Below are 27,677 nucleotides of genomic sequence, written 5' to 3'. Positions count from 1 at the left end.
TTAATTGGGAATTTTTTTTTATTAAAAATGAAAGTACAAAACATCAGTAAATTTCACACTTAAAAAAGAAAATATACAAGAATTGAATCACTTTCTGATTGGTTGCATTTTCAAGCCTGCTGAAGAGCTCCATCACAGATAAACATTGTTATAAGCATTTTGTATCATGTGCAAAAATGGATCATGCTTGTTTTTAAACTTAACTTTTTTAATTGTCTTTTAATTTTTGAAGTCTGTGTGTGGATGTGATTTATCTCTAATAAACCATTACATATGATCAGCTGCAAAAACTAAAAGAACCACAAGATGGCAGCAAGGAGACACAATAATGTGGTGGGTTTTGACACCATCTATTGGTGGTCTAGACTTGCCTGCCTGTAAACGATTGCCCTGGTTACAGTTCATATTAAAAGTGACTAGCCAAAAAGAGTTTGGCGATTTTCTCCTTTTTTCCTGCTTAAGTATTCTGTTTCTTCTGACTGTTTGAGGCAGTCAGAAAAAGCCCATTTTTTAATTATATATATATATACCACACATGATATTTTTGATATCCATAGTACTGCTTTAAAAAAACCCAAAGGATGGTCAAGAGCTTGCTATCACATTGCCTGTATCCATTTGATAAACCAATTTTAATAAAGATGGAACTATCTAGCTAAATCGGTGCTTTGCTTCACAGTATAACCAACCATATTTGGGCTGCAAAATTTAAACTGTCCTAACAGAGTTTTGCTACCCATTAATGGTCATTCAGATTTTTGTCCCTCAGATTTGCTAAATTCCCAGGAATAGGTCGTGGAGTCTTTATTTCCAGACCTTTCCAATTCTTTCTTCTCAGATATCACCATGAGTATGACAGTTGAGGTATGAGGGCGGCCATGTTTTTACATACTTGCTACTAACCACGCAAAATCTCCCAATATTATTTCAACACAGTTTCCAGGGAGCTCTTAGTCAGACCCCTTGGACTTGGCATCCCAAACTGGAGACCGTCAAACTGGGTTGGCTCCGCTCAGAATTAAGATTGTATGTTTTTACACTGGTGTGAACAAAGGGTGACGATTCTAAAATGGGTTATCACATTAATGTCAATGCTACCTATATACACCTCAACATTTGACACAGCATGTAACTTCAGCATCTCTTTGCATTTACTTAAAAAGCATTTCGGAAAAAATTTCTTCTGAAGATGCAGTTGGTCTATGTTTCTATCCATCTCTGTTAAACATATGCTGCCAACAATATTAGGGTAGAATTGGATACATTGTCCAAAACTGTAGTTATGGTGGGATTTTCCTTCTGCAGTAGCAGTTTGTCTACATTTCTATCTCTTTTTTTTTTTAACATATGTGAACAAGGCTACAATGATCCCATTGTGCAAAATTGTAGTTAGGGTGGGATTTTCCTTCTAGGCTACGCGAAAAAGAGATAGGAAGCCCTTAGAGGAGTTGAGCTAATGGATCACATGAAAAACCACATCAATAACTGCAAAGAGGGTTTCATAACAAGAGCCATGAAAAATGGTATTCGCTAAGCTGTATACATCAAAGTGGTGTGCTGTAAAAGCTGGAGAAACAATTGGCAACTCTTTTGTCAATCACAATGCAAAAAAATATGCTACAGGTGAAGATTTTCATAGCAACTTCAATAACAATATTGCTACATGGTGAATGCTACTAAATACCAACCTGGTACTATTTGGCATTACAGAAATAAATTGATTTTTACCCAGCATTGAACAGTTATGTGATTCCAGTTCTAAATAAAGTGTGAGTTTCTTTAACCGTCACTTACCTTTGTGGAATAAAACAGTAAACTCTCAGAAACATTTAACTGCTTTTACAGCAATTAAGTTACTTACTTTTTTTTTTTAAAGTGTCTTCAGCAGTGGTCTACAGAAGATAACGCTAATTCTCACAAGAACAAAAGACACCATTTATTGATTCACTCTGGCTCATCCAAATTACATCCCTCACTTCAGTCTGTATTTTACTGCATCTGGACCTTTGCAAAAAATAATTGCTTTGACTGTCCTGGTTTTGTTAGCATGCTATTTTCTTTTCTTTTTTTTTAAAAAAAATACAAACTTTAAAAATAAATCTTTTCATACAAAAAATGTTCCTGCATTAAAAGGAGATACGCAACTAATCTGAAGCCTGTTTCCAGCCTCAGAGTAATCTGACTCTTTATCCATTTGGCCCAATTGGAACATGAAGCAAATCCGGTTCTTTCCAAATGGGATTCACATTTTTCATTCTCACAAAAGGAACAGCTTGTTTGGAGTTATTGCCTGGTACAGCCTACTCAGGACTGTACCATTTCAAGCTGCATGAAGGGGGTGCAGGTATATGAATGTTCCCCTTGATGGAAGCGAGTTTAGGATGCAGCTTTCCAATATGGGATTTTTCTTCTCTTGCGATCAGAGATGCTACCTTTCTGGATAGGGGCTATTCTGAACATCACCATTCTGATGTGAAAAAAAAGGAAACAGTCTTAATTTAGGGAATCTATTTTGCTTTATCTTTTACACTCTGTTGTCAGAGTCGGTTCAGCAAATGCAACCCACAGCAGGGTGACAACTACCCACACGACAGTACAGGTTGAAATCACTTGTAATGCGTCTTCTTAGGTGCATGGATTCCATGCATAATCTAATCAACAGAAATTTGCTGAAACAAATCAAATGCAACTTTCCTGTTCGAAACCAAAAAAAGCCCAAATCCCTGGAAGATTGTTCACGGACCCACAGCAGCTTGTTAGCATGTCTTGTTATCTGTAGCGTGCCAAACATTCGTTGTGGAATTTGGATAATGGGACCTTGAACTGGTCTCAGTGGTGCTTAACAGAGGAACTAAAATACTTCATCCAATTCTGTGGATAGTGCAACTACTTCTTACTGTACTTCGAAGGCAGAATATTTCAGGTCTTCCACAACTTCTTTATGGATGTCTAATTATTCTCTCATCTTTGTTTAAGAGACCAGGAAGGCTCCAAAGAAGCTGGCTTCTTTATCCATGTCCACCAATTCTACATAGCTGATGGAGACAAAAATCTTATCGTTTCTTTTTAACTGAAACACTCCACCCTGGTATATGGAATACAATCCATATTCTGCGTTTTTAGACCAACAACTGCTTCTTGCACTTTTCATGAGCAGGATGGCTTCTGGGTAAAAATCTGTAAATTTGGAAATGTACTGAACCATCTGCTTTGGATTCCTAATGCTCTCTGAGTCAGGATCTGCATTGGGTTCAACACTTTCCGATTCCCGGAAACGAAAATAAGTCTGTGCATAAATGTAATAAAATCCAGGTTGCTGTATTTCAAGTTCTCCATTTCTCAGCAGTATATTGTGAAGAAAGGAAGGGTACACTGAAGATTGCCAAGAGATTATTTTAAATCCCAAATTGTTTCTCATGGGGGTACCTGTGATAGATTGAAAAAGGCATAAAATAGTTTAGGCATGTAAAACGCTAAATAAATCCCACCTCTTTTTTTAAAAAGGCAAATAATGTAAACTTTGCATCTTCTTAGCAGCTTTTATTCCAATATCATCATCATCCATCTCCTTTTAACAACCCCATAATCTCTTGCGGGGTGGAGTCTGGGCAACTGAATGGAGCTGAGAGTTTACTGGCTGGATGCCCTTCCTGTTGCCAATGCGGAGTTTTGTTCAGCAGATATATTCTCGCTGTGCCCAGAGAGAGAAATATCTTCCTCTATCTAGGATCAAACTCACAGCCTCCTGATTGTGAGGCGAAAGCTCCACCTCTAGGCCACCGCACCACTCAGCTTTTATTCCAATTCACGAGTCCTAAATCCCAATGCCCATATAAGTGTGATCATCATTCATATGGATTAAGGAAAGTGACCCATATTACTGTTGCTATACAAGTTGCAAAATGGAAAGTTTTATCAACGCTTTGAACCAGCTTCTCTTCCAAGACTCTACACGTAGTCCTCAATTTACAAACAGTTCACTTAGTGACCATTCAAAGTTACAACGGCACTGAAAAAAGTGACTCATGACCATTTTTCACACTTATGACCGTTGTAGCATCTCCATGGTCCCATGATCAAAATCTGGATGCTTGGCAACTGATTCATACTTATGACCATTGCAGTGTCCTGGGGTCATGTGATTATTTTCTGACAAGCAAAGTCAATGGGGAAGCCAAATTCACTTAACAACCTTGCTATTAATTTAACAACTGCAATGATTCACTTAACAACTGTGGCAAGAAAGATTGTAAAATGAGGCAAAACTCAATGTCAATTTTGGGCTCAATTGTGGTCATTAAGGTGAGGACTACTTGTACTTGCAGACTTTCCCAATGTGCTGCTTTGAAGATGTGTTGGGACTTCAACTCCCAGAATTCTCTGCCCCCATGGCCATCTGACACCATGCGAGCCATCAAAAGCTGCACAATGCTATTTTTTTCTACAGGTCTGGTATTAATCTTATATTCCTGGCCAAGTTCTATCGCCAGAACATTCTCGCTGGTTTCCATGGGCTGCTTTGGATTCGCACTTGAATTTCCCCTTAGAAATTCTTTGTCTTGCATATAGATAGTATAATTTGGGTTAGGTTACATAAAGGTTGTGAGTGCTTTTGAAAAATAGCGTATTTATAGGCCACACAGAGGATTTGGCTTTACTTAAAAATGCAATACAAGTAGTCTCTAAATTATACATCAAGAATATGTATAATAATGCCTACACCTTTATTTGGGGAGGGAACATTAAATAATTAACAGTATCTAGCAAAAGGATTATGATGGGTTAGATCTAAACTCTCGTATTTACCCTTTGATCAAGTGAAATCATTACAACTTAGAGCAGGGATAATTAACTTCCACTCCACTGATTTTAATGCAAATTGATTTAATTGAAATAATTACATTCATCTAGTCCAGGTTTCACAAGCCTAATATCATAGGAAAGCAGACTGCATTCATCTACTCTCTTTTCATTGAGTTTTAGGATGTGAAAATGTTTACTTCACATTGGTGGAGAGCCCAGGATGGTAGGTTCTGAGCCGAGTTCGTTAAAATCTTCTAGGAACCCCAGAAATTTCCTGCTGGAATTGGTCTCTGGGTCTGCCCCTTCTTAACATTGTCTTGAGTTATGTATCACATTTGCATAGCATGCAAAGGCAGCCCTCAGTGAAGAAATGGGAAAAACCAAAAGCCTGGTTGTTATGCTAAATCCCCTTTACAAGTTTGTCCCTCTCTCACAATGTGTGTTTCAAGGCCATCCAAGTATCCTAAAACTCTCAGATCTGTAACCTTTAACTGGGCAAAAAGGTATAATGTGATTATCTATGGATACTCTCAATCATCCAGGTCATGCTTGTCCCAAAGGTACTTATATTTCCAAAAGGCAACTGAATTTTGTTTTGTTTTTTCCCCTGAAAACATTTGGCTTCTCATCCAAGAAGCTTCTTCAGTTCTAACTGACTGGTGGGGAACAGAAGGATTTATGTTCTTTGCAGTTATCTGGTGATTATCTGCTCATTAGCTCAACTCTCTGAGAATTGTTTAGGCTAGCAGTCCCACCCAAGAAGCTTCCATACTTCTTTACAATCTGTATACAGCCTTGCCGGACTCCTTTCCCAATTTTGAACCAATCAGTGGTTCCATGTCCAGTTCTCACTGTTGCTTCTTGACCCACATATAGATTTCTCAAGAGACAAATAAGATGGTCTGGTACTCCCACCTCTTTAAGATCTTGCCAAAATTTGTTGCGATCCACACACTCAAAGGCTTTAGCATAGTCAATGAAGCAGATGTTTTTCTGAAACTCCCTAGCTTTCTCCATGATCCAGCGTATGTTGGCAAGTTGATCTCTAGTTCCTCTGCCTCTTCGAAATCCTGCCTGTACTTCTGGTAGTTCTCGATCCACATACTGCTGGAGCCTAGCTTGTAGGATTTTAAGCATAACTTTTCTAGCATGTGAAATGAGTGCTGTGGTGCAATAGTTTGAACATTCTTTGGCATTGCCTTTTTTTGGAATTGGAATGTAAACTGACCTTTTCCAATCCTGTGGCCACTGTTGAGTTTTTCAAATTTCCTGGCAAATTGAGTGTAGCACTTTTAAGATTTTGAATAGATCAGCTGGAATACTCTCACCTCCACTAGCTTTGTTGTTGCTCAGATTTCCTAAGGTCCATTTGACTTCACATTCTAGGATGTCTGGCTCGAGGTCAGTGATCACCCCATCTTGGTTATCAGGGATGTTAAGTTCGTTCTTGTATAGTTCTTCTGTGTAATTTTGTCGCTTCCTAATCTCTTCTGCCTCTGTTAGGTCCCTGCCATTTTGGTCCTTTATAATGCCCACCGTTGCATGAAACGTTCCCTTCATATCTCCAATTTTCTTGAAGAGATCTCTGGTCCTCCCTATTCTATTGTTTTCTTCTATTTCTTTGCACTGTTCATTTAAGAAGGTATTCTTATCTTTTCTAGCTATTCTCTGGAATTCTGCATTCAATTGGGTGTATCTTTCTTGTCCTCCCTTGCCTTTCACTTCCCTTCTTTCCTCAGCTATTTGCAAAGCTTCCTCAGACAGCCATTTTGCTTTCTTGCCTTTCTTTTACTTTGGTTTGGTTTTAGTTGCTACCTCTTGTACAATGTTGCGAACCTCCATCCATAGTTCTTCAGGCACTGTCTATCAGATCTAATTCCTTAAATCTTTTTGTCACCTCTACTGTATATTCATCAGGGATATGATTTAGTTCATACCCGTGTGGCCTAGTGCTTTTCCCTAGTTTCTTCAATTTAAGCCTAAATTTTGCAACGAGAAGCTCATGATCTGAGCCAATCAACTCCTGGTCTTGTTTTTACTGACTGTATAGAGCGTCTCCATCTTTGGCTGCAGAGCACATAGTCAATCTGATTTTTGTGTTGACCGTCTGGTGATGTCCATGTGTAGAGTCATCTCTTGGATTGTTGGAAAAGAGTCTTTGCTATGACCATCGTATTCTCTTGACAAAATTCTATCAGCCTGCGCTCTGCTTCATTTTGTACTCCAAGGCCAAACTTGCCTGTTATTCTGGTTATCTTTTGGCTTCCTACTTTAGCATTCCAATCCCCCATGATAATAAGGACATATTTTTGGTGTTAATTCTATAAGATGCTGTCGGGTTTCATAGAACTGGCCAATTTCATCCTCTTCAGCACCAGTGGTTGGGGTATAGACTTGGGACTACTGTGATGTTGAATGATTTGCCTTGGATTCAAACTGAGATCATTCTGTTATTTTGGGGATTGTATCCCAGTATTGCTTTTCCTACTCTTTTACTGACTATGAAAGCTACTCCATGTTTTCTGAGCGATTCTTGCCCACAGTAATATACCTGATGGTCATCTGAATTAAATTAACCCATTCCTGTCCATTTTAGTTCGCTGATTCCTAAGATGTCGATGTTCAGTCTTGTCATCTCTTGTTTGACCACTTTCAGCTTGCCTTGATTCATGGATCTTACATTCCAGGTTCCTATGGAGAATAGATCTTTACAGCACCCGACTTTCTTTTCACCACCAGATGCATCCACAGCTGAGCGTCGTTTCGGCTTTGGCCCAGTCGCTTCACTCTTTCTGGCGCTACTAATACTAGCCCTCTGCTCTTCCCCAGAACCATATTGGACACCTTCCGACCTGAGGAGCTCATCTTCTGGCATCATATTGTTTTCCTTTTAGTACTGTCCATGGGGTTTTCATGGCAAAGATACTGGAGTGGGTTGCCATTTCCTTCTCCAGTGGATCACGTTTTGTCAGAGCTCTCTGCTATGATCTGTCCGTCTTGGGTGGCCCTTCATGGCATAACTCATAGCTTCATCGAGCTACGCAAGCCCCTTCGCCACGACAAGGCAGTAATCCATGAAGGGGAAGTATTTTATGATGTAATTCAAAGTATCACGTCCAATGGATAGGATTTACATTCTTACCTGGAAAAAGCCCACTAATTTTTTTTTGGATGGGTCTGCCTGATATAGTTTTGCTTTCATTTTCTGGATTCATTTTTACAAAAAACAGGGTTATAAGAGTTCTTGTTGTTGTTGTTGTTATTATTATTATTTAATCTTTAGTGAGATTCACAGCCTTTGAGGCTGGTTAATAGCTCAGCAGCTCGAGTCCTAACCAAGGACCTAGGAACTGTTAAGGTATCGTCGGAGGATGTAAGCTGTTCCGAGTAAGGTGGTTTTTTGTAGAGTCAAAATGTTCAAGTCTGGCAAATTTAGAATTTCTAAATTATTTATTAATAATAATAATAATAATAATAATAATAATAATAATAATAATAATAATTTCTATGCCGCCCACTCTCCGAGGACTCTGGGTGGCTTACACCAAAGACAGTATACTAAATAGCATATTGCCCCCAACAACCTGGGTCCTCATTTTACCCACCTCGGAAGGATGGAAGGCTGAGTCAACCCTGAGCCGGTGAGATTTGATCTGCTCATCTGCTGAACTAGCAGTCAGCTGAAGTAGCTGCAGTACTGCACCCTAACCACTGCGCCATCTCGGCTCTTATAATTGCTTATAGTTGCTATGTAATCTGCAGCTTCTTCTCTTTCTTATAAGGAAAAGGATATTGTCAAGTTTGATTCCTGGTGTTTACATGGACGCAATAAAGCAGCTTTATTGTGCCTGTGGTTTCCACCTTTGCCTGAAATATATTTTGATTTCAGCCCACAACAATGGGAAAGATACTTACCTGAAATCTCCCATCCAACCATTAACCAGGCCCTATCCTGCTTAGCTTCCAAGCTCAGACAAGTGCTGCCACCTATCTATAAAAGAAATAAATCCATTCATCTAAACAGTAGCCACTTTCCCCCAGAATAAGGCAATGTCTTACTTTGTACAAATAAAGCTCTCCTTGCACTTCTGCTTGAGGTGAGATGAGCTGCGACTCGGGAGTTCCTAGGTACGTCTCTTGCAATGGTATCTAGAGAAATATTGTCTGGATAGAAAGAAATGCCAACATTTAATATCCTACCTGGAACTCTTTTTAAAATCTATGTTAACCTTAGCTTTGTCGTACCAGAAACATCCATGCCACCCACATCTCAGATCGTGTCCTTCTATTTCTCAGCAACCCCCCGTCTTTCATCCAACCTAAATAACAAGCTGCAAAACATAATTTTGTATCAGGTAAACCCAATCTTCTTCGTTCCTTTGCGTCTTGTATTGCCTTATTTGGATGTCGTAGTTTTGTTTCCCCTTGCCATAAATATTTAGCTATATACTATATATATTATAGGAAAGGATGAAACAGATACATGGTTGCCTGTAGAGATTCTCAGTCATCCAGGTCATGGTTGTCCCAAAGGTCCTTTTTCAGGAGGCCAATGGGTTTGAAGACGTTTCGCTTCTCACCCAAGAAGCTTCATCAGGTCTGACATGATAGTGGAAAATGGAAGGGGACCCTCTAAAATAGTGTTTCTCAACCTTGGTAGCTTGAAGATGAGTGGAGTTCAACTCCCAGAATCCCCCAGCCAGCGCTGCTGGCTGGGGGATTCTGGGAGTTGAAGTCCACCCATCTTCAAGCTTCCAAGGTTGAGAAACACTGCTCTAAAAGGATGCAAATTACCAGCTGTCTGCAAGGAGCATAAATCCTTCCAATCCCCACTATCCTGTCAGAGCTGAAGAAGCTTCTTGGATGAGAAGCGAAACGTCTTCAAAAGAAAAAACAAGGAAATCTAGTTGCCTCCTGAAAAAGCACCTTTGGGAGATATATGGATGCTTATACCACCTTATATGGGAAGGAATGTAGGAAGCTCCCTTAGACAGGTCAGACTATAAGAGGCTATATAGTACTAATACTACAGTATAAAAAAGGTATAACTCCAAAAAAAAAAAATGCAACATGAATGTTGTAAGAAAATGAGGGAAGTCTAGCACTTTAGGGAACTAGTTAAAATGGAAACCATTGAGGAAGAACACAATGGAATTGTTCTTTCAGCAAAGGTGATGGCTTGGTTCTTCTTTCCATCTTCCCCACTACTGTGGCTGAGGTAAAATGTCCACGTATTTATTTGGCACCTCCTCAGGATCACTGGTAGAAGTTTTGTCCATCACTTACAGGAAGACTGAACTTCGGGCCTTCTGCAAATTAAACTGTGCCCTGCCGCTTGACTGTGGCCTCCATAAATGTTATTATCTCCTTATCCACTTACGCATAATGCAGGAAGGACCAGTTCAGTTAGACACAGAAGTGCCTCCTAGAGCAGAGTGCTCCACGTTCAGCTTCTTTAAATAATCTCGATTACATCATAATCTGTCTTTGCATGAATATCTCATTCAATTCCTCAATGCAACAATGCAGTCATTCATGAATCATTAATCATAAACTTTCTCAACCTTGTGTTGAAGCTGATGTTCCTTCTTCTGCACGACTCTTGGCCACCATCTGCAATTACAAATTACAATTACAAATATAATTATCTTTTTCCCCTCCTGATATTATTAGAATGCAGCATCATAAATCCAAACACTGGATTTATATTCTTTCATTCCCCCCAAATATTTTTGGAATAGTCTAAGGAACCTTCTTCTGTAAAAGGTGTATGGAGATGAAGCCAGTATTGTTGATATTTATATATATATATGGCTCTTATTTATTGCAGTGTCCCGGGGTCATGGGATCGCCTTTTACAACCTTCTGATAAGCAAAGTCAATGGGGAAGCCAGATTCACTGTGTTATACTACCTTTTAACAATTGAGGCGATTTATTTAACAAGTGTTGCAAGAAAGAGCGTAAAATGGGGCTAAACTCATTTAACAACTTTCTTGTTTAGCCAAGTTGAAAACTTCTTTTTAAAAAAGGAGAGGGGACACCATGCCCACATCCGTAACTTGTTCCCTGGAGAAGCTCAAGTCAGCAACAGAAAGAAACACATCACCTAGAACAATTTTTACAGATGCCCTTTTCCCTCTCAAAATACCTTCCATGAGCATTAAAGTTTGACAATCTGGAATATTTGATGCAACTGTTTCTCCTTCTATCCCCTTTCCCTGAAAATAAGACCCAACTGGAAAATAAGGCCTAGCATGATTTTTCAGGATGCGCATAATATAAGCCCTACCCCCAAAATAAGCTCCAGTTAAGATCGTCAGCAGGAGGTGATTAATACTATATTTTCCCCAAAATAAGACCTAACTGGAAAATAAGGCATAATGCGTCTTTTGGAGCAAAAATTAATATAAGACCTGATCTTATTTTGGGGGAAACGCAGTATCGGCATTTTAGAATTTTGAGTGCATACCCCAGAAAGTTCAGACATATCCCATTAAAGCAGACACTATAAATCTTAGAAAGGAGTAAAATCCGTGTCCCCTGATTTCCTTTTGGCACAAGACTGATAGGTATTTTAAAAAAGGAGTACCTTTTTAATGAGCCTCGACAGCTGCCATTTGACCTCCCAGCAGGGATCGCCATCTTCTTTATCATTTGGATCCATATCTTCTAGGAAAAAATTTTCTCTGGTGAAGCAAGCGAAGCTACTCTTTGCGTAGGTGTCTCGGAGCTGTGTTAGAAAAACAGGGGAAGCCAAGTGTTAATTTAAATGAATGGAACTGTAGAGGCAGGAACACATTCAGTAAGAATAGTACAGTAACTGAATATCGTCAATATTTATTTTGGATACAACATTTAGATATCAAAAAAAAAAAAAACCAACTTCCATTTTTGTTATCGGTGTTGGGCTGCTAGAGAATCCCAGCTTACATTTTAAACAGATTTCATTATTTTATTCTTTTTATCAAGCCGCTGGTACTGGTAACAGGAAGCTACTATCAACCCAGTTCTATCTGTTCAGTCTAGCACAGAGACTTAACAGATCTCTGCTTTCCTCTTCTGCAAATTTCAAACTTCAACTATGAGATGCATTCATTCACAATCCTTTGCGTGGGGATTTTAGCAGTTTTATCATTGATCTACACTGGTGATTTTGCTGAAATTCCCAGGTTGTAATAAAACCCTCAACCATTATTTGATTTTCCAGGCAGGCTGACACGTCTGATCAGAAGCAAATCATACTATGTTAAATCAAACTTGTCATCACAGGTATGTATGTGCAAACTAACTAGAAAGCCGATCTAATTAAACCAAGTAGGTGACCCAGGAGTTTCCATTTGATTTAAAATGTCAATTGCCCTTAATTCCAGCTTCCAGTGGCAAAGATTCAGAAGTCCAAAACTATAGAACTGCCCTAATAATTCCCACTGGAATAGGAATCTGGAATAAACTTCCCTCAAATTGTAGTCTTTGATGCTTTTAGGGGCTTTCCCATAATGGTGTCAAATCCATCTGAAAAATAATTGACTAAATATATACATTTTTTTATTTACATAACTTTATTCATCTACCTTAAGAGACAAAACAAGCAGGAAAAAAATCAGGAAAGAAAGAAAATAGGGTACTATAAAATACAACAGAATGGGAACCTTCCTCCCAAAAGGTCTTCCCAAATGAAAAGCAAATTTATTCATAGAACACTATAATTATAATGCAACGGAACAAAAACATTGTGGTCCAAAACAAGGAATCCAACGAAAAACAAAAACAAGTTGAACAAAACAAGGAAGTCTTATTTTCCTTCCATCTGCCATTTCCCCCCTCACAATCATCTCAAAATGACAAATGGGTTACACAGAAGGTTAGCCATCTTTATAAACAGTTACTGGACCACAAAATTCTCTCTTGCAGGACAGCAGCATCGATCTCCCATGAATTTCTACAAGCTGAGCCTTTGAAATATCTTGATATGCAGTTTGATCACGAAGTCCAAGCCTCAAACCATCAAACTGTCTTCATGGACAAATTATTGAATTTATGAGGAAATTTAGGCCTTCTCGGTCAAAGAAGGACAACTGGTAGCTTGTATGTGGCTCTTGCAATAACCTTCTGCAGATCTAGTTCAGTTTCTTGTTGAATTTGTTATGGTAGGTTTTCTACTGAAATTGACTGGGAAAATGCTACTTTAAGAACTGCACCATTTAAGGTGAGAGTAGGCTAAAAATATGTTTTTCTCCCTTGCATATTTTTTCCATCCTGATCCTGCCTACTATTTGGTGGCATGTTAAAACATTTTGAGTTTGCAACAGCTGTCCCAAAATTACTGGATGCACCGTGCCCATTTTGGAAAGTATCCTAAATTCCAAATACCACATTGTTTAGAGTATAAGACGCACCTTTTATCCCCAAAAAAGAGGGTGAAAATCTGGGTACGTCTTATACTCTGAATGTAGCCCCACCCAGCTTCACAAACGGAGGTTTCAGAGGCTGAAAAAAGCATTAGAAACGAAGCTTCAGAAAAAAAGCCTCCAAACAGAGCTTCAGAAAAAAAGCCCCCAGAGCTTCAGAAAAAAAGTCTCAGAAACAGAGCTTCAGAGGCTTTTTGTCTGAAGCTGTTTCAGAAGCTTCAGAGGCAGGAAAAAAAAGGGGGGGCATGGAGCTCAATCAACGAAATTGTGCTAAAATTCACCTCTGGGAACAGCTGATTGGGGGGGTATTCTGGGAGGCCGATCTACCCACCAATCAGCTTTTTTCTTATTTTCCTCCCCAAAAACTAAGGTGCGTCTTATACTCCGAAAAAATATGGTAGATCCCTTTGCAGAACGGAAGTATTGAAATACTTCTAATAAGCTCAGAGCAGTAAGTCTTCATCTCGAGACAACTGTTTGAAACTTAAAATATTTCCCTTTTTGTGCAGAACTGGCAGACCATTTAAATTTCAGCTCTTGATCTTAATTGTACGTTTAAATCTATTTTAAAAGGGAAATCAAAGGAAAAAAATACATTAAGGGCTGTTGTGATAATCATGCAATCATGAAAGGTATTCTACTGTATGACTTGGCCTCCTGCACTAAGCAAAATACAGAATTTATAACATGCACACTTTTGAGACTTGAATATTCCAATATTCCATTTCCCGAGTTCTGTTTGAGATTCACCCAGAAGAAAAAAAATCCAACACAAATGTTTTTCATTTGTGATTTTTTTTTGATTGGGCCTAATAAAAGTCCCAAGGCTATTTCAACGTGATAAGCTACTCTTTTGTTCCAAGACCAATCCAGGAGGAACCCAAAATGTTTATCTAGAACTGAACTTTAGCTCTGCTTTAAAAGCTCACTAATGTTTTTTTTAATGTTTTTTTATTTCTCACAAACATGTCTTAAATGTACAGTCTCTTATCAATTGTTAATCATACATATTCTCTTTTTAACTTTCATATTAATTCATTCTTCATCCTAAAAAATTTGAGTATACTCAGTTGAGTATATTGAGTTGTTCTTCTACCATTCCATCTCCCTTATTTTACAACAATCCTTCTTCTCCTTCTTGTCTCTTTCCCTTCCTTCCCTTCTTCTATCCTCTTCTACTTTCTTCTTTCCTTCTCTCCTTCCCCTTCCTTTCCTCCACTAAACATCACTAATGTTATTCTTTCCTTCAGTGGTGAAATCCTTCGCGGTTTGCTACATTTGCTGCCTGCACAGTGTGCACCAAATGCACGCCGCACACGGAAAAAGGAGGCTTAATGTAAGTGGAACAGCAAGGGGTGGGGGAACAGCTGTGCCGCGCGATTTAGATTTGCTAGAAAGCAGGATTTCCTGCTTTCTAGCAAATATAAATTGCGCAGCACAGCTGATCATTGGAAATACTGGTAGCTTTTTAAACTACTGGTTCGCCTGAACTGGTAGCTTTTATTGCTACCGGTTTGCTCAAACCGGTGCAAACCGGTAGCATTTCACCCCTGCTTTACTTGTACTACTCACCTTCCAGTGGAACTTATTATTTACAGCAATAAGTAAATTTTATTTCTGTTCAATGCAAACTATTTGAATTCCATTATCTCACAGAGAGTGAGAGGAACGGTAGCTGGACAGGAGTGCATGGGCTTCTAGAGCACAGCCTTTCTACAGATGCTACAATGAGGAATGTGATAATGACCTATTAATGGTTTGGGGTGTTACCAGCAGGAAATATTTATAAACTGCTAAATTAGATTACTTTGTTCAGGGAAGTCAAATAAGCAAAACAGCCAAGTTATTAACAAAAAATAAGTAAAAACTTTATTCATCAAAGTTACAAGGAAAAAACATTACTATTCGTAACAACCCGTTTATACCTTCTACCCAAAACTGTAAAAAAAAAAAATCATGGATATTTATAGAGAACCTTGAAAATACTGGATAATGGAACTTTGCCCAGCTTTTGAAGGAAGCTGAAGCCTTCATGTTAATTTGCTTGTAGATCTTCATTTCAACTTCATGGTTGCTATCCATCTGCTCTTCTGTTTACATCTGGTGACTAATCTGTATAAAACAAATTTGACAGTATGTTTAGTTTGGTCTTTATTTGCCCATTCTACTAATTCCCCTCTTGTTGTTCACCCAAGATAAATTCTATAGCATCCCTCAAAATTGATGTCCTAAAATACAAAGGTCTTTGATTACACATTACGCTAGTTAAAAGGGAGAATATCTGTAAATTCTTCACATGGAAAGTGTGCCTCCATCTTTACTCTAAACTAGCTTTTTCTGGCCCCAACCAACCTCACGTAATTCATCCTCACACATGTACATACCTATGCATAAATCAATGAAAGGTGTCATCTTTCCTTCATCGACAGGATTCAGAGTTTTTCCACGCTTTCCCAGTAACATTCTACAGTTATCCATAACTTTCATTCTCCTGCCGTTTCCATCTTTCCATCTCTATTTTCATTTTATCGCTCGGAGTACTTTCATGTAATCCAAATCTGTGCTTTTACAGGTTATCCAGAAATAGAGTTACGGTGGCCATCAATGACAGAAACAATCCCTCGTTCATAACTCACAAAGTGATATATGTGTACAATGGTCCGTGATGCTCCACTCACTGCCATATGATAAAGTTTCAAACACAAGGATAAAAATCAGGGGTAAAATCCAGTAGGTTCTACCAGGTTCTGGAGAACCGGTAGTGGACATTTTGAGTAGTTTGGAGAACCGGAAAATACCACCTCTGGCGGGACCCAGGAGTTGGGAGGGAATGGGGATTTTGCAGTATCCTTCCCTGGAGTGGGATGGGAATGGAAATTTTGCAGTATCCTTCCCCTCCCACGCCCACCAAGCCACGCCCACAGAACCGGTAGTAAAAAAAATTGGATTCCACCACTGGTAAAAATCTGTACAGGTAGTCCTCAAGTTATGACCAGAATTGAACTGAAATTTCTGTTCATGAGACAGTTAAGTGAATTTTGCTCTGTTTTACGACCTTTCTTGCAGCAGTTTTTAAGTGAATCGCTAGTTGTTAAGTTAGTTACAAGATTTTTAAAGTGAATCTCCCTTCCCCATTGACTTTGCATGTCAGAAGGTGGCAGGTGATCACATGACTCTGGGACACTGCAACCGTCATAAATATGAATTAGTTGCCAAGCATCTGAATTTTCATCACATGACTGTGGGGATGCTACAACGGTCGATAAGTGTGAAAAATGGTCCTAAATCATTTTTAGTCCAGTACTGATGTACCTTTGAATGATCACTAAACCAACTGTTGTAAGTCAAGGATTATCTATACAAGTATGGGGGCTTCTCACCATGAAACAAGAAGATGGCACAAACTGCTTTTCTGAACAGTGGCAAACATTTCTTGAATTTGTAATGAAGCCTCTTCGAGATGGACAATTAGGTACGAAATGTTCAGAGGATAATCTATAAAATCAAAAAAACCATCAAACTTCCTCTCAAAGTTGACCAAGATTGAGTCTTCCTTTCTGTATTATAGAACTGAGCCACAAGTAGCAGACAAAACCACTCGCCTAAATTCATCCCTTAGTGTCACTTCAAGGCAGACTGAAAAGGAAACTCTACTTTGGGTAGAATAACTTGAGGGAGAAAATATGAATCTACAAAATGAGAGGAACAGATGTTGGTTTGCTTTCAACTTTAGTCTTGAAAGCACCTCTTCGTGCAACTTTTTGAATGCCCTCTACAAAAGAAGAGCAAAAGAACAAAACCAGTATCTTTTTTCATATTTTCTCCCATTAGGCTATTAAACAAATTCCAAACTCTAAATCATTGCTATAGTGAAATTCAACAATAACAAATGTCTATGAGATAATTTTGGGTATCTAATCTTTCCTCCTCAATATATGATCTCAATAACTGGATATCAAATATTTTGAATTTAGTTTTATGGACTCTTAAAATTATTGCCCGATGTCACTTCAGGGCTTCCAGAACTTCCACTGCCTTTTCACAACTGGGAAATGGAAGTGACCGATGAAAAGAATGGAAGTGAGAGATGGGGTTGAAGATGGGAGACAGAAATAGGAAATTTCAGGTCCTGATGATCTTCACACCCCCAGATCTTAACTATATTTTGGAAGACTCCCAATGCTAATCAGCTATGCTTTTCTCAAATACCTCCATAGAGTTAATGTCCAGGTTGGACTTATCAGAGACCTGTCAAAACCTGTATAAGATGGGGACATTCATAACAGCCCACGGACTTATATTTGGCCTTTATAATTGGCTCCCTGGTCTTCTCCCTAGAGAGAAGCAGAAGGCGCCAGTCTCTTTGCTGAATGACTTTCTGTCTGAGAAGCAAGAAGGTGGGAAGCAAGATAAAAGGAAGCCAAGCAGGTAGCAACAAGGTTGGGCCACTGAATGTATCTGGCTTGAGGGCCTTCAAAAGCTGACAGCAGAGGCAGTCATTGCTGACTTGCCTGCTTCAGGTTTCTGTTTTGGCTTGTCCTGATTTAAAGTGCAATCTTCCCTCACTGTCAATTGCCAGAATTCCTATTCAATCTTGGGTGAACAGTTTTGTCATAACTACTGCCAGATCCAAATACTTCCTAGGTCTGACTTTAATCAAAAGCCACCCACGTTAGAAGGAAATATTTCCCTGGCTCTAGTTTGGCAAATGGAGAAAGAGTTTATGATTGTGCTTTATAAGGGTGCCTTAAAACACACACACACACACAGAATGAAGAGCAACCAAAGAATTCATGAATTGGAGAAGCTTTCCTTTTAGAAGAAAGACTATAGAAAGTGGATTGTGCAGCTTAGGTCTTCCAGTAGACTAAAGAGTAGACCAGGGAGACTCCATGGCAGTATATAAAAGTATGCACAAAGTGAAACAGGGAGATTGAAATTTCTCCCCCCTCTGTCAACATAGGTCAAATAACTAGTCATTAAGGAACTGGAGTAGGTGTGGGTAAATCCAGATTCTGCTCCATCTTCATCCGTGGAATCTTATGGATAATTTTGGACCAGTCACACTCAATCCAATCCACCCACATTATTAATGTGTGAAGAGAAAAAGAGGAGGAAATTATTATGTGCACCATCTAATGCTCCTGAATGAAAAGCAAAGTATAAATCAAATAAATAACCAACCAACCACCAGGAAAGAGAACTGTTGCCTTCCTGTCCTATCTCTAAGCTTCTTAGATATATCCAGATTTCACCATATGATGCAGAAAGCTGGATGAAGTGGATCCAAGCCTCATCTAGCAGAGTGCAAATCAGGAACATCTAGCAGATGTTCCTAATTTACATAAGGTGGTTTCCTAATATTCTTTTGGCCCGATCACTTCCTGTTGCAATGCTGCCATTTTTCAGCCTCTGCTTTGATCCCACGGTAATAGGGTCATCTTGCAAATACACAGACCTGTTTATCCCGAAAAGAATGGGCTGCTGTTTCAGACTAAGTAAGAGAAATAGATTATACAAGTTATACGCTACCTACATTTCTCTTGCCAGTATTGCTCTTACGCAAAAGGAGGAAGTTGTCGCTGGAATCGGAAACTGAAGCCAGTTAACTGTGTGCATCGTCTATTTGTTTCATCATTCTGTTTTTTTTTTTCTAACATCATGCAGGAAAAAAACCCTTGTGAGAAACTTTTTTTATCTCTACCATCAGCCCTGAAGATAGGAAAAAGTCTTATCTAGCCGCCCCCCCACCCAAAAAAAAGCCTAAACTGGTTAAACAGAAGATTAAATTGATAGGCCAGCCTGCAGGAACCATCACACAATGTTACTACATCAATCCTCCAAGATTTCAATACCCATCACTCTCTGACACCCCACCAACTGCAAAGCTTCCCATCTGGAATAGATTCTTCCCCATTCGCTTATTTATTTAACCCGGCATACTGCTGACTCCCCAAAACGTTCAGCCATTTGCAACAAAATCTTAAAACCCAAACATTAAAAACAGATGAAATAACAAGAAAGACACACAAGTAGAATGGGTACAGTTCATAATTTAAAAATAATAATAATGGAAATTAGGGGTGCAAAAGCCAAAGAATATGTGTAAGGATTTTTTTTTTCAGAACTGTCGACATGACACCCATGAATTCTGCAGTTTCTTCTCCAGAGATTCCAGAGAAGCAGACAACCACAGGAAGACGTGGTCCCAAGTGACTGACAGATGAATTTGTGGAAATTGTGGGAACCTATTTCCCCCATTGCCTCAGTAAACTTCGAAATTCAAAGGGAAGAAAGCATTGTCATAAGAGGTAAGGGAAGATACCTACAGGGGGGGGGTTCCCCATAAAGGTTAACTGTGCACTGAAGTATTATTTCTAGACTGAAAGTTAGGCTGCTTTTTTGCTGGGTATTTCCAGGGCTATTTTCATTTCACAAAAGACAAAACTTGCCATTAGCTGAAAGGCTCTATGTGGGAGGTAGGCTCCAGTGATAAACTCATCCTTTCTGTTTATGTTCTGTGGTCTCATTGTCTGAACTGGCGGTAGACAATCCTAAGAAAAGAAACATCTGGGGGAGATCTATATAAAGTCTCATTATCCAAATGTTTTTCACTATAAATGAAGATAGACAACAATTCTAGCATCCTCCACAATTAACAAGTAGATAAAAAGCGGGGAGAAAGCACAGGGCAAGAGAGGCACAGGAAGGGGTCCAGAAGCAGCAGCATTAGGAACTAGGATCAAATACTATTTATACCGAAGATATATTCTCTATAAAGGTGAAATGTCTTTTTTATTTGCTTTCAAAAACAAGAGAGCATAGGAGAGCTTAAGTAAGGTATTGTCTAGCCATAAAACTGTACCCATGCAAGGAGCAAATAATCAGGAGCATTAGTTGAATTCAAATCATAGAAGAATTCCATTTTAATGTATGCCAATTAGTGTACATTTAAAGTGACAATAAAGTTATTCCAAGTCTAAGTTTATTATTGCTACCTATATACAGGTAGTCCTCAACTTACAACAGTTCATTCAGTGACTGTTCAAAGTTACAACTGATTGGAAAAAGTGACCATTTTTCAGTTACAATCTTTGTAGCGTCCCCATGGTCATGTGACCAAAATTCATATGCTTTGGCAACTGGTTCATATTTATGACCATTGCTGTGTTCCAAGGTCATGCAATCACCTTTTGCAAAGTCAATGGGGAAGTAAAGTCAATAGAGAAGCCAGATTTACCTAACAAACAAGTTACTAACTTATCAAATGCAGTGATTCACTTAACAATTGTTGCAAGATAGGTCGTAAAATGGAGCAAAACTCACTTAACAAATGTTTCACTTAATAACAGAAACTTTGGGCTCAATCCTCAAACTTTGGGTCCTAAATTGAGGACTACCTGTATAAGAATCTAGCCAACTAACAGTCAAAGTTAATTTGGCACTAGATAATGGAATTCGGGGAGGGGGGAGATAGATTTGGGGTTCTTGTGGCAATGCAATGACTCCAAAGTGATGACACGTTTAACCTCTCCTTCTAGTAACTTAGCTTTCTTTTCTCCTACAACCCACAGATTAAAAGTTATTTTAACCCATACATACACGTGTGCCCTGGTTTCGTTTAAGATTCAAATCAAAAGTGGTATTCAGGTAGAAGTGACAAAGAATAATTCCATGTGTCTGATTTAAGAATAAACTAGAGGGAGTTCCTGAAACAAAACTGAATTGCAGGTGAAGTCCTCTCATCTCATTTGCAGAATGAATTCCACTATTCAGATTTTGAATCTGACAATGAATCGTCATAGGCCAGTGCTCAAAGGTGAGCAGCCAATGAGAAACCTTTCAGCAGTCAAGCTCCACCTCTCAAAGCTAGCATATGCATGAATTTTCACAATACTCAGGAAGCTGTCGTGTCTGGCAATGCATATTTGCCTAGAGTAGTTCCGTGGCAAAATAGGCAGCAAATTAATTTAACAATCATAATAAGACAGGCACCTGCCACATAACACCTCAGACCTAACAACTGTCGATAAGAAAGACAAAAAAGTCTGAATAGTGGATATGGCAGTGTCTGGAGACAGAAGAGAAAGAACAGAATACAAAGACCTACAAATAGAAATAGAACGACTGTGGCAAAGGCAAGCAAGGATAGAACCAATAGCAATAGGATCTTGGGTGCAATCCCAAAAGCAACTGGAGCACCACTTGAACACCACTGGCATTGACAAATTTGCCATCAGTCAATTGCAGACGGCAGCTTTACTTGGAACAGCTTCCATCCTGCGACGATATCTGTAACACCATCAAACATCCAGATCTGCTTATCCCAGGTCCTTGGACTAGGTAGACAAAAATGCCAAACCCAGTCTGAACATCTGGCTGATTGTACAATGATCAATAATAATAGCAATAGTACTTAGACTTATTCTAAGTCTAGAATTCACAGTGCTTTACAGCCCTCTCTAAGCGGTTTACAGAGTCAGCATATTTCCCTCAACAAACTGGGTCCTCATTTTATCGACCTCAGAAGGATGGAAGGCTCAGTCAAGCTTGAGCCGATGAGACTCGAACTGCCAAACCGCCGGCAGAAGTAGCCTGTAGTACTGCATTCTAACCACTGCGCCACCACAGCTCCTAGTTATAATTCCTATATAGTAGTTAAATACTACTATATATAATACTTCCTCTTTGTACATTTTTTCTTCTCTCTTAAGAAATGCTGGGTTTATATAATTGTACTCCGGTACCCACAAAGTTCCCCAGAAACTGCATTTTGGGAAGTATTAGAAGTTAGTCACACAGCATGAAGCATTGCAAATGTGATGTAGCTGGGTTTAGCTTCTGCCTAAATAATTCAGCAATTGTTATTTCGGGAAACAGATGTCAAGAAAGAAAAATGGGGAGATCAGGAGAGGCAACTGCATGATGAAGGGGTAGTCCAACTAAATGCAGGCTTCAGGACAAACTGAATTTTATCTTCCACCACTCAGGAACGGCAACAATTCAGTTAAATTCCACCTCCCATTGTGGCCACAGGGAGAGGTTATGAAAATTGCAGTCTAACATCTGGAGGAACACAAATAATAGAACAGGCCTGTCTGAAGAATTTTTTAGAAACACCGAAATAGATTTCCATTATTTCATATTTAATTTAAAATAGCCTATTTTCTAATCCTCTCTGTGTGAGTAGTGAAAATAGTTAAAAACGGAACAATCACAGGAAGTTTTAACTTCCCATCCCATCCTCCTAGGTTTCAAAAGCCAAGTGCTAAATGAAACGGGGGGGGGGGGGCATTGACCAGGGGTTGGGCTAGAAGACCTCCAAGGTCCCTTCCTGTTCTGTTCAATTGAATCTACTGATTGTTTGAAACAGAGTACTATGAAGGAAAGTCCCATTTTACTACTGGATGCACTTTAAAACCGTTCTCTTTACAAAACATTACAGACTGAAAATTTTATCTTTTGAAGAAAAATTACAACCCAAGCTCCAATAATTCCAAAGATGCCTCCGATGCAGTGACAGATTATGTTAGATTATGTTAAATTATGTTCAGACAATAATGGCTTCAGTTCAACAAACTTGTTTTCGCTGGGAAATGTGTGAAGATAAGCAGAAGTGGGCTTTTAGACAGCTTCTTAAATGAGAACACACCCCTTTATTTGGCTGATGTGGAATGCAGGACCCAAAGCAAATAATCAATGCTCATCTATCATGTAAATGCCCGCCTGCGTCATTTTCTCCTCCTTTTTTGAAACATATAAATATCAGTGCTTGTCTTTTTCTAGATCTGTGTGTGTGTGTTACTATGAGAGAAGGCAAACCCTAACAGTATGTACTGAACAATAAACATCGAAGTGAGCCTGGGTTATTTGCTTTGGGTCCTGTTTTTTTTAATTCCACATCAATCAAACAAAGGGAGGTGTTTACCTGTATTTCATAGAGTTCATAGAGAGAACTATGGAGAGAGACCACAAACTTGATTGAAGTAACCGTGGTAGGATAAATAATCCTTTTTTCCCCCCTCTTCAATCTTCTTGTTCCTCCCCAGCCATATCTAGTTTTACAGCTCTCCCGCATAACTAGGTTTTAATTACTTTACATCAATTCACGCAAACGAACAATAAGTAACTTGAGCTTATGTTGTTAAACACATCCTGGAATGCACCAGATCAATTTCTATTACCAAGCACAAAAGCTGCATCAACAATATTTGTGCTGCAAGACACTGCATGTTGCAGCATAGTATATTTCTCATCAGATTCCACTGAAGTTAACTGCAAGCAAACGTAATTAACCACATTTTAGCCTCCAGTGTTGGGCAAGTACAGGCTGCATTGGTTAGCCTCTGACCTAGTGAAAATCCTGAATACTGGCTTATTTCACTAATCTCTGGTTCAGTTAAGCATGAGTAATGGTGCTGGGTTTTCACCCAACCTCTCTGCCTCTGGCAAAGTCCCAAAAGAATCTTTCAAATCAGAACAGGAACCTGGCCATGGAACATAGTCCACTTCAGAGCATTTTGCTTCAGCAAAATAACAACCTTCCAGTGATTAGATAGCAAAGGCTAATCTGGGACATTTTACAATAACCTTTGCTGACCAAAGGTTATAGGCGGTAGTCCAGTGTTGAAAAGTGTACATAAGGCAAAAACAAGGAATACCTGTTCTGACCCCTGGAGGAATAAGGTGTATACACCTTTTGTTCATAAAGAGTACTAGTTTTCTCCAAACAAGAAATGCATCATTCTTTAGTTGGCCACCAAGTTAACAGGTATCACACAATACCTTGAATTTCTTCCCAGTGTCTTGGAGCCACATATAGAGGGCAATTTTATTTAATCTGCTCAGTGACTCAGGTTAAGTAGGAAGGTAGGTAGGTAGTTGTGCTCTACTAAATGTTCGTGGTGGGATAATGGAGATGCACCTTGGGCAACATTGGGTGATTAATGTGCTAGTTTTACCTGGGCTTGGAAGAGCTGCGTGGGCTTTGTTCTTTTTAAAAGGCATTATGTAAAACTGGTTTTTAGCAGGACAAAAGTGCTATTTCCTGCTCCCAATTCTTCAGCATTTGTGACTGCAATGGCCCCTAAATACCAAGGAAAAGGGAGGGGCTGGGGCCTCAAACTGCATCCCCCCTCCCCATTTGCTTCCTCAGTAGGCTGAGATAAGAGATCCTACTATTTTTTTATTTCAGCACTGATAGGCGATTCCACCCACTGGGGTGGGGGTCTGCAAAATGCCCTTTATACTTGAGCATCCAGAGTACCACAGGATCTCCTGCCTTCTTTAACAAGCCAGGATCCAGTAAAACAAAAGCAATGTGTGAATCCAGCCAATGGTTTAGAAACTGAGAAAAGCATGGAAGTAGGCAGGATGGGCAACTCCCTTGCTCTTCCTGATCAGCTGGTTGCAGGAAATGTGTCTGAATTGTGGAAATGTGTGAAAGGAAGAAGCCAAATGCAAGCTTAGCCCCCTCTTCCCCTTGCCTAAGCAACAGAATGGGCTTGTGGAAGGGCTGATTTAGTTTCATCTGTACTATTCCTCTGGAAACAGTCCTACAGGAGTTAAACAGCATTTTTAACCATTATTTTTCTTTTAAACTTTTCCATGCAGTAAAATAAATAAATAAATATATATATACATATATAGAAAATCCAGAACTTTGGCAAAGTAATTTAGCAGCCAGACCTGTGCAAAACAACAACTTTTAAACATACAAGCTGAATGTTGCAAGATGAGACTGGAACTGCTTCAGGGAAGTTCAGTTAGGACCGGTTGGTACCAAGAAATTACTGTATACTGCCTTTTGGTGCAGAAATAGAAATCTTATCTCGCTGGAATGCCCAATGGGTAGATACCATTCTCCCAGCGTTTGTTTGTTTTTTGAAAAGAAAACCCACTAAGAAAACAAACCAAGCCCACAGAGATTGTGCTCCCTTAAGTGCTGAGTAGGCACCATACCAGCAGTTTTTCAAACTTGTTTCTCAAACTTTCCCAACACGCTTGGCTGGGGAATTCTGGGAGTTGGGGGTTGCCAAGTTTAGGAAACTCTGCATTATACCAACCCAGCCCAACACGAACTCCATGGTTCTGTAAAGAGTTCAAATCTCACACCAGAAGCCAATGTATGTATGTATGTATGTATGGCACAAAAACCCAGGAAGGCTCTCAAGACAAAGGGAGCCCACTTTTAAAACTGAGGTAAACAAAGGCCGATCGTTTTGCAGCCTTTTGTGAAGTTTTTAACCCTCTCGGGTGAGGCGTGAGGGGAAAGAAATGGCTGCCTGTTCTTTTTTTTAAACATGGTTAGTTCTGAGTCGTATTCTTTAATGCACGTTTAGCTGAAACACAGGACAGGAGGCAGCAGGCGCTGTGCATTTGTTTGGAGCATAGGACTTGCAGGCGCTGCACCGTTTCTTTGTAAATAAGTACAGTAACAGCAAAACCTTGGTTAGTTCAATCCCGCTAAAACTGAAGACCATCTCCCGCCATTATTATTATTATTATTATTATTATTATTATTATTATTATTATTATTATTATTATTATTATTATTATTATTATTATTATTATTATTATTTTATTTCTATACCGCCCATTGACTTGTCTTCCCTTCCCCTACAAAAAACAAAAAACAAAAACAGCAACGTATAAAGGATTTCCGCCTGCTTCCACTGCAGCCACGAGCGTTTCTTGCCAATTTAATCCTCGTGCTGGGCTTTATGGGTTTATTACTCTAGTCTAGAGTAATAAGTTTATATAGTTTGTGGATAAAGAAAGAAAGAAAGAAAGGGAAGACTGGCGGATTCGGTCGGCCGCGAAGCAAACTTCTGTACTTGGCTAAAACAAAGCATCGGGGCAGGAAGGAAAGCGACTAATCGGTGGGGCGAATAGGCCCGATTCGAGAGAAGAGCCAAAAAGCTGCAGATCTGGGGATACGAAATAGCAGCTGAGAAAAGTATTTTCTCAGTATTGAAGAGTATCGAAAAGTATTCGCGGTGCATTGAGCGAGCGATCCTTTGCAACGTGGGCTTTGTTGGAGTAGTGACCTAAATTGCAAAGGGGAGGGGGGGAAAAAAGAGATCGGGTCGTGCGTTTTGCAGCAAATCCGATGCGAGTTGCAAAAGGACATGCATCCCAAGGGACCCCTCTTGCAAGCGTAAAAATGCATGATTACGCTTCAATTAATATACTACTAACCTATTCAGGTATTAAGTAGTAATGTATTTATATTAAGCGTAAAGGGGGGGGGCTGAAGAAACCTCCTGTTTTGCAAGCAGTAAAGCCTTCCCCTCTCTCCTCTCCCCCCCACTCCCCCGCCAGACGGACCCATGAACGTCGCACCGACCTGTTGCAGCTCGTTGGTGAAATAAAGGAAAGTGATCGCCACGCAGATGGATTGCAAGAGGACGGCGAAAATCAGGACGAGCCCGCAGGTCTGGCCCGTGCTGGGACCGCCGGATGCCACCATGGTGGTCGCTGGCGGACAACAACAACCAAAAAAAAAAATATTGGGGGGGGGGGTTGGTGGGTTTCGCACGAGTGAAAGAAAGAGCGGACGGGCGAGGGGAGACTCCGTCCCTGTGTGGAGAGAGGGAGGCCTGGCGGGCTCGGATTGGGGTGGTTAAGGTGGAGCCGCGTCCGGACTTCGCCTTTCAAAGCCCGCTTTGCTCCTCCTCCTTTTCCTTTCTTTCTCTCGCTCGGCGGCGCCTGCTTGGCAGTTTTGGAAAGTCTATGGGAAGTTGGGAAAAGATCCCAGGATAGGAAGGAAGGGGAGGGGAGGAAAGGAAGGATAGGAGGGGAGGGGGGGAGGGGACGGAAGGAAGAGAAAGAAAGAAAGAAAGAAAGAAAGAAAGAAAGAAAGAAAGAAAGAAAGAAAGAAAGAAAGAAAGAAAGAAAGAAAGAAAGAAAGAAAGATCTGTAGAAAGTCTCAAATCATCCAGGGTCGTGGTTATCCCAAAGGTACTTTTTCCAAAAGGCAACTGAAAAAAATTCTTGGATGAGAAGAAAAAAAAAAGAAAGAAAAAAAGAAAGAAAGAGAAAGAAAGAAAGAAAGAGAAAGAAAGAAAGAAAGAAAGAAAGAAAGAAAGAAAGAAAGAAAGAAAGAAAAAGAAAGATCTGTAGAAAGTCTCAAATCATCCAGGGTCGTGGTTATCCCAAAGGTACTTTTTCCAAAAGGCAACTGAAAAAATTTCTTGGATGAGAAGAAAAAAAAGAAGAAAGAAAGAAAGATCTGTGGAAAGTCTCAAATCATCCAGGGTCGTGGTTATCCCAAAGGTACTTTTTCCAAAAGGCAACTGAAAAAGTTTCTTGGATGAGAAGAAAGAAAGGAAGGGAAAGGAAAAGAAAGGAAAGAAGGGAAGGAAAGGAAAGGAAAGGAAAGGAAAGAAGGAAGAAAGATCTATGGAAAGTCTCAAATCATCCAGGGTTGTGGTTATCCCGAAGGTACTTTTTCCAAAAGGCAA

General features: G+C 39.6%; 1 protein-coding gene across 1 annotated transcript; it reads right to left on the bottom strand.

The window, feature by feature from the left end:
• On the bottom strand, positions 1 to 27,677 carry TNFSF10 (TNF superfamily member 10). Its single transcript, XM_034438978.2, has 5 exons — positions 26,561 to 27,677; positions 11,394 to 11,534; positions 10,368 to 10,416; positions 8,863 to 8,967; positions 1 to 3,426 (listed from the first exon to the last, which is right to left on the bottom strand). The coding sequence occupies exons 1-5, from the start codon at positions 26,681 to 26,683 to the stop codon at positions 2,972 to 2,974; spliced, it is 873 nt and encodes a 290-aa protein (XP_034294869.1). The 5' UTR covers positions 26,684 to 27,677; the 3' UTR covers positions 1 to 2,971.

This window comes from Pantherophis guttatus, chromosome 6, assembly GCF_059756535.1.
Source record: "Pantherophis guttatus breed Tessera chromosome 6, ASM5975653v1, whole genome shotgun sequence".
Classification (NCBI taxonomy): domain Eukaryota; kingdom Metazoa; phylum Chordata; class Lepidosauria; order Squamata; family Colubridae; genus Pantherophis; species Pantherophis guttatus.
Note: the sequence above shows the minus strand (reverse complement) of the source record. Positions and strands in the feature narration are given on the sequence as shown.